Genomic DNA, 13,506 nt, shown 5'->3' on the forward strand with positions numbered 1-13,506 from the left:
AGAGCCTGCGCTCTAGAGCCCACGAGCCACAACCACTGAGCCCACATGCCACAACTACTGAAGCCTGTGCATCTAAAGCCCGTGCTCTGCAACAAGAGAAGCCACCGCAATGAGAAGCCGGTGAACCGCAATGAAGAGTAGCACCCGCTCACCGCAACCAAAGAAAAGCCCGCACGCGGCAACAAAGACCCTACACAGCCAGAAACAATAAATAAATAAAATTTAAAAAACCAAAGAAACCCCACCAGTTTTCTATCTGCACTTACTGGTTGCTACTGTCTGAATGTTTGTGTCCCCTCAAAATTCATTATGTTGGGGCTTCCCTGGTGGCGCAGCGGTTGAGAGTCCGCCTGCCGATGCAGGGGACACGGGTTCGTGCCCTGGTCCGGGAAGATCCCACATGCCACGGAAAGGCTGGGCCTGTGAGCCATGCCCGCTGAGCCTGCGCATCCGGAGCCTGTGCTCCACAACGGGAGAGGCCACAACAGTGAGAGGCCCGCGTACCACAAAAAAAAAAAAAAAAAAAAAAAAAAATCATTATGTTGAAATTCTAACCCCCAAAAATGATGGTATTAGGAAGTAGGGCCTTTGAGAGTTGCTTAAGTCTTTAGGGTGGAACACTCATGAATGGGAATAATTAGTGCCCTTATAAAAGTTAGCCCACAGAGATACCGAGCCTCTTCTACGATGTGAGGACATGGTAATTTCAAAGGTGCTGGCTCTAAACCAGGAAGAGGGCTCACACTAGAACACTGACCATGCTAACACCCTGATCTTAGACTTCCAGTCTCCAGAAATAAATTTCTGTTGTCTTTAAGCTACTGAGTCTGTAGTATTTTGTTATAGCAGCCTGATCAGACAAGACACTGGTTCCATTTTTTGCCTCATATTCACTCTTGAACCCATGCCAAAATGGCTTTCATTCTTACCACACTATGGAAATCACCCTTGCTAAAGTAATCAATGGTTTCCATTTCCCTAAGTCCAGTTTTCATCATATATAGTGGACGATTTACTCCTTAAAATATTCTTGTCCCTGACTTCTGTGATCACATTTTGCTAGTTCTTTCCTACCATCTGTACTTCTCCTTCTCCTTTTCCTGTACCGTATAAGCCTTTTCACTCAACCCTTAATGTTACATATAGTTCCTTGGGGCTCCATCCCAAGCATTCTCATTCATTCCTTTAATAAAACTTACTGTGCACCTACTATGGCATAGACACTGTATTAGTTACAAGGCATTGCATTACAGTCCCTGTTCTCAGGGAGTTTAGAGGAAAAGCTGTCAATAATAAATTATTTAATTGATCATTAATTATAGTAGGTATAAGGACTATTAAAAAGTTCAAGGTACTACTTCTACGGGTTAACTGGAATAAACTTGGCTGTGTCTGACATTCCAAAGATGCAACCCATTTAGACACAGGGGAACCGGAGGTGCTCTTATAAGGAAAACATCTTCCTACAGTTGAGAAAAAAATTAATAAACAAGGATAAAATCCCTTTGAATTTCTCAGTCGAAAGTAAGATTCTTCTTACTCTCATTTCCTTCTCTGATTTGTTTTAGTAGGCAAATCTCCAGTCTGTCTGAAGGGATCAAAATTCAGATGGTGAGGGCTTCCCTGGTGGCGCAGTGGTTGAGAGTCTGCCTGCTGATGCAGGGGACACAGGTTCGTGCCCCGGTCCGGGAAGATCCCACATGCCGCGGAGCGGCTGGGCCCATGAGCCATGGCCGCTGAGCCTGCACGTCCGGAGCCTGTGCTCCGCAGCAGGAGGGGCCCCGGCAGTGAGAGGCCCGCGTGCCGCAAAAAAAAGAAAAAAAAAATTCAGATGGTGAGGTGACTGTAGATTGTGTTTTGTTTATAAAAATGCTTTCACCATAGGCCACAAGGCTGGTGGTGGTCTTCTTTCTGTAGGCCTCCTGACTGTCAGCCAAAGATCAAAAGATTAAGAAATTTACGCTGTCTAATATTTGTAATATACAAAAGCTATGAAGGAGGTAATAACACTTGTCTGTGAAGCAATTTAGTCAGATTAGTCACTGAAAGACTTATTTCTAATATTTAAATTTATTTCTTAATTTTATTTCTAAAATTAAGAGCAGAAAACATGGCTTCAGCTTTTATTAAAGTCTATTGTTGGAGTACTGCAGAATAAGAAGGAAGAAAAGGGAAATAGGGAAGGAGAGATACAGGTGGTGTCAAGAGACATCAGATATCATTAATGACACCTTCATCTTGTAACTTCATCTTGTATTATCTTGAATAGCCCCTAAGCTATTCAAGATCCTGCTTTGCGTTTGCAACCATTGGTTTATACAGTGGGTATTACAACTTGGGACCTTCCTGCAAGTTCAGTGAAATCGACTCCAAGTCTACTTTTGGTTCCTGCTTCAGCCACTCTCCAGCCCTCTTTATGTAAAGGAGTGTTTTAGGGAATCCCCTGGTGGTCCAGGACTCTGAGCTTCCACTACAGGGGGCCCAGGTTCGATCCCTGGTCCGGGAACTAAGATCCCTCAAGCCACGAGGTGCGGGAGTGGGGAAGAAAGGTGTGTTTTATGCCAAAGCCTGAATCACCTGCAGGATAAAGCCTGAGTCAGTAGTGCCTAACTGATTCTTATGTTATTGTGGGGCGTTACGGTCATTTATTTCTAAGTATTATCCTTACTTAGAACTGGAGTATTTTATACCAGTCAGTTGCACATCGTTATGTCATAGGCATTTGAATTTGCTCACAGTTGGAAAAAATTTGCTTTTTGGTGATTTCTAAAGTCACCTTGGCCATCAAGCACTTCTTTCCAGGGAGTACTAATTAAGTAATTAAGTGCTAGAAACACATCAAATAAACTTAACAGTGTATAAAAATTTTAAAAGAAATTCATTTGATTAAATAGAACATGAATCAAAATGAACCAGAATATCTGTAAATAACTTTCTACAGTGCTTTGAAGAGAGACAGATGTTGAGGGCCGAGCTCTCCAGTGTGCTGGAGACCTCAGGGACATGAGGTTTTACGTTCAGTTGACATGGTAACAATTCAGATCTGCATGTTGGCATCTCTCACAGTTTTTCTATCAGTGGATTCCAGTATTTGCTATGAGAAGAGACAGACTTCACACCTGGAGTTGAAAATTTGGTTTGGCCTGCACCAAAACAGCCTCCCCACGTAAATGGTTTAAATAATAGTTGCTGATACTTGAGCACTTGCTAGGTACTAGTGCTTTACATTAATCTCCCAAAAGTCTTATGATGCAGGGTATTAGTACCTATTTTGGGATGAAGAAATAGGCATAGAAGTTAGGTCACTTGCCTAAATGGCGGACCTGGCAGCCTGGCTCTGAAGCCTCAACCCAAGGGGTTTTTTGCCCTCCTCGTAATGACTTAGTATGTAGCTTTCAGTCTCAGTGTCTGTGCCCTGCTGTCACCCTCACTTTCCCACCCACCCACCAACTGTCTGGCTTTTTTCAGGAGCTCACCCCTTTCCTCCCTCTCCCACTTCCTCCTTAACAAGAGGCCCCTTGCCATCTGCAGCCAAGGTCAGAACCACATATGCTATGGTCAGTACTTGGAGCACAGCAGACTACTTCTTACTCCCACGTGTGCTTTTCTAAATTCTTCCTTTCCCACTTCTTTCTTCCCTCTTCCCTGACCTCAAGACCTCATGCTCTGCAGGGGAACAAGGAAGCGGCTGTGTGGGTCAACAGAAAGCCTCACATTTGCTGGCTCCTAGAAATATCTTCTCTTGACTTTATGCCCTGCCTTGCTGACTCCAACATAACCTGTGCCTAAACCTTTGCTCCCCAGCTGCTTCATCTGCCTGGGTCTGACCAGTCCTCAATTAAGCAATTAAGTAATTAAGCAATTACTTTGTTTCAAACCTCCCTGGCTGCATAAGTCAGACTAGTGCTCTCTAACCAACTTCCTCCTTGTAAGTGTTCCCGAAGTGAAGGACTTGAGTGGATGAGAAACTCAGAATGCAGTAATGAGAATTAGAAAAATAAACATTCTTGGGGCTTCCCTGGTGGTGCAGTGGTTAAGACTCTGCACTCCCAGTGCAGGGGGCCCGGGTTTGATCCCTCGTCCGGGAATTAGATCCTGCATGCATGCCGCAACTAAGATTTCGCATGCCACTACTAAGGAGCTTGCGAGCAGCAACTAAGGAGCTGGTGTGCTGCAACTAAGGAGCCCTTGAGCCGCAAGTAAGGAGCCCGCCTGCCGCAACTAAGACCTGATGCAACCAAATAAATAAATACTTTAAAAAAATTATTTAAAAGCTAGCAAACTTATAAAGTGATGTGACGGACAGGGTAAAATGGTACATTTCCAAAGCTGAGCAGGTCAGCAAAATAAGGCAACTGGGTGGTCCAGAAGGGGAGCTGTTATGCCTCTCTTGGCCCCTTTTGGACTGTGACACTTTTTCATGGTGCAGAGAGCCTTATCTCATATTAATGGGTAAATAATGAGGCAAAATGGGGTTGTCACTCTCCCAAAGTCCAATTCCAAGGTAACTGCCATTATTTGACCTGTCTTGCAGTTCCTCAGAAAATCCCACTCACAAGGCATGTCTTTATTTAATCTGAGTTAGAGTTCACCCAGTGCTATTTTCCTGGGGGCAATGGTTTAAGGTAGGCGGCTGCCTGAGGTGGTGATAACAGTTGGAGAAAACAAGATAAACAAAAATTTAAAGGAAAGGCTGGGGAATGAGATATCCATAAGGGACTTTGAAACGCTCTGATATTCCTGGGAAATTAGAAGCCCAGGGACATGCCCGGAGTTATGTTCATGCTTGAGAAAGACCTGAGAAAAATCAAAGTTCTCATCTCTGGCTGATGTTGAAACTCAACAGAAGCAGGGAGTAAAGTAAACATAGAACTGTAGCCAGCTTGCCTGAGCACTGAAGGCAATCTCCCCAGCAGGCACACAGAGCCCTCAGCAAAGCCTGGGAGATTTATTGGGTCCAGCCACTTGGGAATTTATATCAGATCCTTAAACTAACTGAGCAGAGACTTTAGTGGCCACACATGACAATAAATGCAGACTACATAAAATTATTTCAGTTAATTCACTAAAGAAACAAATAGTAACAATAATGACAACAGCAACAAACAGCAACAACAATAAAGCCTGGAGAAACGGGGATGTGTCTGTTTTCCAGAATTGCCACATTATTTTTTGTTTTTTTTATTAAAGTATAGTTGATTTACAATGTTTTGTTAGTTTCAGGTGTACAGCAAAGTGATTCAGTTCTATACATATATTCTTTTTCAGATTATTTTGTTATACGTAATTAAAATATATTGAATATAATTCCCCATGCTATACAGTAGGTCCTTATCGTTTATCTATTTTATATATAGTAGTCTGTATCTGTTAATCCCAAACTCCTAATTTATCACTCCCTCCCCGCCCTTTTCCCCTTTGGTAACCATAAGTTTTTTTTTTTAACATCTTTATTGGCGTATAATTGCTTTACAATGGTGTGTTTGTTAGTTTCTGCTTTATAACAAAGTGAATCAGCTATACATATACATATGTTCCCTATCACTTTCTACTTGCATCTCCCTCCCTCCCACCCTCCCTATCCCACCCCTCTAGGTGGACACAAATCACCAAGCTGATCTTCCTGTGCTATGCGGCTGCTTCCCACTAGCTATCCATCTATTTTTTTTTTTTAGCTATCTATTTTACATTTGGTCGTGTATATATGTCCATGCCACTCTCTCACTTTGTCCCAGCTTACCCTTCCTCCTCCCCGTGTCCTCAAGTCCATTCTCTATGTCTGCCTTTTTATTCCTGTCCTGCCCCTAGGTTCTTCATAATCTTTTTTTTTTTTTTGGATTCCATATATATGTGTTATCATACGGTATTTGTTTTTCTCTTTCTGACTTACTTCACTCTGTATGACAGACTCTAGGTCCATCCACCTCACTACAGATAACTCAATTTCATTTCTTCATTAGTTTGTATTTTATGTCTGAGTCTATTTCTGTTTTGTAAATAAGTTCATTTGTATCGTTTGTTTTAGATTCCACATATAAGTGATATCATATATTTGTCTTTCTCTGTCTGATTTACTTCACTTAGGATGATAATCTCTAGGTCCATCTATGTTGCTACAAATGGCATTATTTCCTTCTTTTTTTATGGCTGAGTAATATTCCATTGTATATATGTACCACATCATTTTTTACCATTCATCTGTTGATGGACATTTAGACTGCTTCCCTGTCTTGCTATTGTAAATAGTGCTGCTATGAACATAGAGGTACATGTATCTTTTTGAATTATACTTATGTCCAGATATACGCCCAGGAGTGGGATTGCAGGGTCATATGGCAACTCTATTATCATGTATTTTCTGTGTCTTAATTTACCTGTGGGGGAAAAAAAAGCATCTAGATAGCTCTAGCCAAGCTTGTCCTGAGCTACGTGAAAACATACTCAGTTATCGGAGTTTGATTCATGCTGATCTCCCTGATTAATGTGTTGAAGAAACAGCACTCTTCCAACCTCAGAACTTATATATTCAAAGAATCTGGGTTCAAAGTCTATGCCAACATTCCAGCACTTATATGACCTCCCAAATTTTGAGCTCCATTTAACAATCTCTCCAAACCTGACTGGCTCACCAGGTGAATCATGGAGTGAGCTGGCCTTCCTCCGTGTATGTGTAGAGTAGAGGCACAATTCCAGTCTAGGGCTGTCTCAGGACATTCATAAGTGGGTCCTACCCAACCGATGTCAGAGCAAGGATGGGCCCTGTGCCTCTAACGGCCACTCATGGCAAGATCAATGTTTACTCATGGGCAGGAGAACACTTGTGCTGGGATTCTAAGGGACATGCTTTAGGAAAGAGGTTCGTTCAAAAACTTGCCTGGGGGCTTCCCTGGTGGCGCAGTGGTTGAGAGTCCGCCTGCCGATGCAGGGGACACTGGTTCGTGCCCCTGTGGGAAGATCCCACATGCCACGCAGCGGCTGGGCCCGTGAGCCATGGCCGCTGAGCCTGCGCGTCTGGAGCCTGTGCTCCGCAACGGGAGAGGCCACAACAGAGAGAGGCCCGCGTACCGCAAAAAAAAAAAAAAAAAAAAAAAAAAAAAACTTGCCTGGATTTTCACCGTTAGAAGTTCTGAGTTTTATCCCACCTCTCCTGCTGTCAGTTTCATCTCTTCCTTTTCTCTGGATCCTTTCCCCTTCTTTGAGTTTGAAAAAAATCTTTCAGTTGCCCTATTCTAAAAAAACTTACCCCAAAGATAGATTCTTGGAATTTGTGGTATTTGTCAAGTGAAGAAAAGATTTTTCTTTTTAAAGTGGTGGTGAAATAATTGAATGTCCATGTAGAAACACAGAAAACTTGACTCTCATCTTACACTATACATAAAAATCCGTTTCAGAGGGACTAGAGGCCTCAATGTAGAAAGCAAGAACAAGTTTATAGAAAATGTGAGAAGGTATCTTCATGATCTTGCAGGGTAGAAAGTGATTTCTTAAACAGGATATATAAAACAAACACCTGATAAATGGGGCCGCAATATAATTAACTTTTGTTTATCAAAATGTTAAAGAGCGAAAGACAGCTTCAGAGTGATAGAAGACTTTCATTTTGAAAGAGAACTCTTTCGAATCAATAGGGAAAAGACAAAATCCAGTAGAGAAAATAGACAAGAGACTTGAGCAAGTATTTCATAAAGTAGGAATCTAATAGCCAATAACACAGGAAAATTAAAATCAAACCTCCCTAATATATGACTATATACCTACCAGAATCACTGAAATTAACAAACCCGATAAATGTTGTTGAGCCTATGAAGTAATAGGAACTCACACTCTGTGGATGGGAGTATAAACTGGTAAAACCACTTAGGAAACCAGTCTGGAATTATTATCAAAGTTGAAAGTGTGTATGTATTCCCAATGACCTAGTAATTCCACTCCTACGTATAACCCCAAAATACAAGTGTTATTCACCAGGAGACACGTACAAGAATATTCATAGCTGCCTTTGTTATTTTGAAGTTCCCCAAAGCTCCAAACTTAACGAGGCAAAGTCCACTGACAGTAAAATAGATAAATTGTGTAGTATTGACAGAGAATACTGTGTATCAAGGAAATTGGATGAACTCTGGTTACACACAGTACTATGGCTGAATCTTAGAAATATAAAACTGAGCAAAAGAAGCCAGATACAAAATGATTCATCTTACCTAATTCCATATAAATGTTCTAAAGGAAGCAAATAATTTTTCTTGAGGTTTTCTACTTATATAAAGTTCAAAAACAGGTAAAGGCAGTGTTTAAGGATTCATAATTAGAAGTTAAGGCATAAGGCAAAACGGCGAAGTAGTTACCACAAAGTTGGGAACCTCGTTATGCCTGAGGGAGGGGGGCAGTTGAACAGAATGTGCAGGGCAGGGGTGTCCGAGCTGAGGGATGGCAATGTCCTATTTCTTGACCTGCGTCGCACTTTATAATATGTTGTCTATTTGGTTTTATGTGTTTTTCTGCATGTCATAATTTACAATGAGAAGAAAAACCCTGCCTACAATTTCCATCTTGCCTCTCCCGAGCCTGTCCCTCTTCTCTCCTCTCCTCTCTGCCAGGGGAATGTCCTTTCTGTCCTCGTTTTCTCCAGTCTCTTAACTCCCACTTATAACGCAGACTGTCCCGGCCCTCAGCCCCGGTCACCAGTAATATCCTAATTAGCAAATCAGATGAACGTGTCTCTTCCACACCGTGGAGGGGTCTTTGCTGTTCACCTTGTGGTTCTCTTTCCCCTCTGCTTCCCCAGACCTTCCCTCCTCTGGTTCTGTCCTCTCTCTCCCTCTGGCTTCTCTGTTTCATCCTCTGACTTCTCTGACTCTGCTGCTCCTGAAACACTGGCACTTCCCAGGTTTCCCTCCCAGTGGTCTCGTCCACACCCTGGCCCCCTCTGTGCTAACAGCCCCCAAACGTACAATGTCCCCTTCCAGGCTCCAGGTGCAGGTGTACCTAAAGCGTCCTGCTCCATTTATATCTGTATCTGGATGTTCAGCATCATAATTTCAACCAGCAGCCTCAAAATGAAGTCATTCTTTTCCTTGCTCCAACCCGATTCCTAGATTTCCTATCTACGTAAAGGGAATCACTTCCAAGTGGATATCTCAAGCTAGAAATGTGGACTTTAACCTGTCCTGGCACCAAGAGCTACTGTTACTATGTTCACACTGTGCTAGGCACTTGCTACGGTCTGAACGTTTGTGTCCACACACCACGCCCCCCGCCAAATTCCTGTTTTGAAAATGTCATGCCCCCCATGGTGCATTAGGAGGTGGGGCCTTTGGGAGGTGATTAGGTCATGAGGGAAGGGCCTTCATGAATGGGTTTAGTGCCTTTATATAAAAGGCCCCAGAGGACCTCCCTGGTGGTCCCAGGGAAGTGGTTAGGACTCCATGGTTAGTCCCAGTGGTTAGGACTCCATGCTTTCACTGCTGAGGGCACGGGTTTAATTCCTGGTCGGGGAACTAAGATCCAAAGCTGTGCAGTGCGGCCAAACAAACAGACAAAAGCCCAGAGAGCTCCCTTGCATTTTTGGCCATGTGAGGATGGGGCCCTCACCAGACATAGAATTTGCTGATGCCATGATCTTGGACCTCCCAGCCTCCAGAACTGTGAAAAATATGTTTCTGTCTATAAGCCACCCAGTCCGAGATATTTTGTTACAGCAGCCTGAGTGAACTAAGACAGCACTTTTAAAAACATATATTACATGTATTTTTTGCATATATTACAGAGGAGGACGTGGAAATATTCGCAGGCAGAGCAGCTCTGACTCCTCGCCCTGACTTCTGCCCAATTCCACGCAGTGGCCTCTTAGGAGCACAAGTACTTTCCCCCTGCGTCAGTTTCCACCGCCTCTAACCTACTTCTGATCATCACACTAACCTCCTAACTGGTGTCCCAACCACACACAAATCTCTTTCCATTTTTTGTCCATCTTTAACAGGGCTAGTAGAGTCCTTTAATGATTTGATAGTGTCGATTTTTTTTTTTTTGGCTGCTCTGCGTGGCTTGCAGGATCTTAGTTCCCCCATCAGGGATTGAACTTGGGCCCTCAGCAGTGAAAGTGTGGAGTCCTAACCACTGGACATCCAGGGAATTCCCGAGAGTGTAGATGTTGATTGCTTTCTTCTCAAATGCCTAGGCCACGTGATCTGACGCCAGCCTGCCCCCTTTCCCTACTCCCCAGCCCCAGGTCCGCATCTTCTCTACCCCAAGCACACAGGCTGTTTCAGGCCCCTGGGCCTGGGTACAGACAGTTCTCTTTATTTGTGATGCTCTGCTGACGCCCCTCCCTGTTCAACTGGGAAATCCCTGCCCACCCTTAAGCTCTAACTGATGTTCTCCGAACATCTGTGATGCAAGGTTAGCATATTATTCCTTCTTGAACTCGTCTCCCTCTCTAGCAGTGGCCACATCCAGGGGGCAGTTAACAATCTTGCTGAGTAAATACGTGTTTCTGGAAATTCTCGTTGAAGGAGAAGCACTGGACGAATAACCTGGTCAGCGCTTGTTGGTGCTGGTGTGTGGTACTCTGCGGGGTTTGAGAGGCACTGCTCTGCACCCTGAGGCCTGGAGATGCTCTGCTGCGGGAGAAGAGTGTGAGGGATAGAAAACAGGGCGGCTTTCAGCGGCTCTGTGTCTTGCTCACTGAGCATGGGCAGCCAGCTGCTGGCAACAGGCACCCTTCTCCACTGCAGATGCCTTTCTCTTGCTGCCATATTCACTTTGACCCTTTATCCCACTCCAACCCTTCCATTCTTTTGAATCAGAAAAGGCTCCCTGCTTTATGCTTTTTTCTCACTTATGATGGCGATCAGGATATGCCACTCCAAATATGCCACTTTGGCTTAAATATGCCATATTTAAGCAGATAGAGGAAGAGCCGAGACCTCTTTCTGTGTCTGCCTTTTCTCATTTGCCTTCAGTTCAAAATAATTCTTAGAAGATATCTCTTCTCTTCCTCTATCTGCTTAAAAACAGGGCATAATTTTCCCTCGTGCGAGTGTTGCCCTCTCCCATAACAGACAAAGAACAACCATAGTCACTGGAGACAGAGATGGCGAGGAGATACCTCATGGTCAAACCTTATCTTCCAGTAGTTACCTCCATATATTTCCTCATCACTTTCCCACAATTTATTTGCCCTAAGAGCCCAACCACTCTTTCCTTTGTCTAGTCACTTCTCCACAATTTATCTCCTTTTTTTGTTTGTTTTTTTTGCGGTACGCGGGCCTCTCGCTGTTGTGGCCTCTCCTGTTGCGGAGCACAGGCTCCAGACGCTCAGGCCCAGCGGCCATGGCTCACGGGCCCAGCCGCTGTGCGGCATGTGGGATCTTCCCAGACCGGGGCACGAACCCGTGTCCCCTGTATCGGCAGGTGGACTCTCAACCACTGCGCCACCAGGGAAGCCCTTATCTCCTTTTTAAAATAGTATATAAGCCTCTGAGTCTTACTGCTTCTTTGGGATGTTCCCTTCTTTCCTGTGAAGCCTTCTTTTCTGTCACTTTTATGTGTACAAAAAATTAAAAATATTAATAAATATTTTTATTAATATGCCTTTGCTCCTGTTTATCTGCCATTTGTCAGTTTAATTCACAGACCTCAGGAACTGAACATTAGAGGGTAGAGGGTAAGATTTTTCATCCCCTACACTTATAATCTATGAGATAAGCATGACTGTGACACATGCACAGATAACTAAACCGAAGATCAAGGAAGTTACAATAACTTGTGAGTAGAAGACTCAGGACTTGAGTCAACTTGAGTCAAAGCCCTTTTACCTTCCTTGTTCCTTTCTTTGTTAGTGCCTAAATATTTGTTTTGCCTGTTTATTGAAGCTGAAGCCCAAGGGATTGCTGACACCTGCTCATGTGAGCTTCCCATGTTGAGTGTCAGGTTAGGAAAAGAAGTATACTTGGGGGCTTCCCTGGTGGCGCAGTGGTTGAGAGTCTGCCTACCAATGCAGGGGACATGGGTTCGGGCCCTGGTCTGGGAAGATCCCACATGCCGCGGAGCAACTAGGCCCGTGAGCCACAATTACTGAGCCTGCACGTCTGGAGCCTGTGCTCCGCAGCAAGAGAGGCCGCGATAGTGAGAGGCCCGCGTACCACGATGAAGAGTGGCCCCCGCTTGCCACAGCTGGAGAAAGCCCTCGCACAGAAACGAAGACCCAACACAGCAAAAATAGATAAATAAATAAATTTTTAAAAATATATATTTCATTCTAATTCGAGGCAGGGAAGTAAGCTACTTCAGTGCTTTAAAAAAAAAAAAAAAAAAAAAGAAGTATACTTGGGTACAGCCCTGAAAAAATCCCCATTCCAGACCCAGTCAGATAAAAGCCTGGTGATTTATGGTGACAGGACTTCTGTGGTACCTAGCCCTGGGCCAAGCAGTGTTAATCACTCAGTGAGTTTTGGATGATGACATGAGATGATTTGGGTACCTGCCCCCTGCAGCAGGACAGGTACCCAGGCCACTATCTGACAGGGGCTCTGAGACCTGGTTTAAGAGAAAGGGACCCTGAGGTGCTAACTACATCCAGGATCTGGATTCTTCCCCATTCTTCCCCTCTCACCAGTTCTTTGGGAAAATGTCTGTAGGTAAATACTATATCTGTGGACTTCCCTGGTGGCGCAGTGGTTAAGAATCCGCCTGCCAATGCAGGGGACACGGGTTCGAGCCCTGGTCCGGGAAGATCCCACATGCCGCGGAGCAACTAAGCCCGCGCGCCACAACTACCGAGCCTGCGCTCTAGAGCCCGTGCCCTGCAACAAGAGAAGCCAACGTAAGGAGAAGCCCACGCACCTCAATGAAGACCCAACACAGCCAAAAATAAATAAATAAATACATAAAAAAACAAAACAAAACTATATCTGTGCCATATGAGCCCTAAACACAAGTAGGAGAGGACAATCTTGTACTTGAAGTGGCAGGGACCAAAACAGTTTCGGTTAAGAGACTTTTCAGGTTTGTCAACCTGAGAAGAACCCAAGAAGGAAGAATAATAGGCTTAAAGAGTGCCACTAAAAATCTTATTGCGTTCCAAGAAGCCCTCTGCTGTAGTTAAGAAACTTGCCAGAAAGGCAAGGAAAGAGCATTACTTCCATTTCCTTGGTCTGAAACAAGAGGAAAGGTCTGCTCACCTGAAAGCCAGTGTTGCTGCAGCCCTCGGCTGTGAGTGCTGCCGTCCTCTGCAGCTCCAAAGAGTTTTTGCTGCTCATGGATTTGGCTGGGCTCCGAATTCTTTTCAGATGTTTGGGCTGGAGATCCCCTGTACCTGTGAAATAGAACACTGCCTCTGCTTAGGTCAGGATGCCACCTGCTATTGTAGGAACCTGGACACTGCTTCAGTTTGGAAACTTCGACCAAAGTCTCCTGGTTGGGTTGAGGCAGGAGTGGCAAGGGGCGGGGTGGGCACTTCCAGATCAGGTCCACCCACCTCATTAATCCTTCTTCTTATCCTCATTC

The 13,506-nt window shown here is 44.3% G+C and overlaps 1 protein-coding gene across 1 annotated transcript in view; it reads right to left on the reverse strand.

Annotated features, from left to right (window-relative positions):
- SLC28A3 (solute carrier family 28 member 3) overlaps positions 1-13,259 on the reverse strand; it is a 57,511-nt gene extending 44,252 nt beyond the window's left edge. The window contains exon 1 of the mRNA XM_060155330.1: positions 13,182-13,259. Coding sequence (XP_060011313.1) covers positions 13,182-13,259 — 78 coding nt within the window. The remainder of the gene's footprint in view (positions 1-13,181) is intronic.
- Between the last annotated feature and the right edge of the window lie 247 nt (positions 13,260-13,506).

Source organism: Lagenorhynchus albirostris, chromosome 7 (genome assembly GCF_949774975.1).
Source record: "Lagenorhynchus albirostris chromosome 7, mLagAlb1.1, whole genome shotgun sequence".
In the NCBI taxonomy this organism is placed as follows: Eukaryota; Metazoa; Chordata; class Mammalia; order Artiodactyla; family Delphinidae; genus Lagenorhynchus; species Lagenorhynchus albirostris.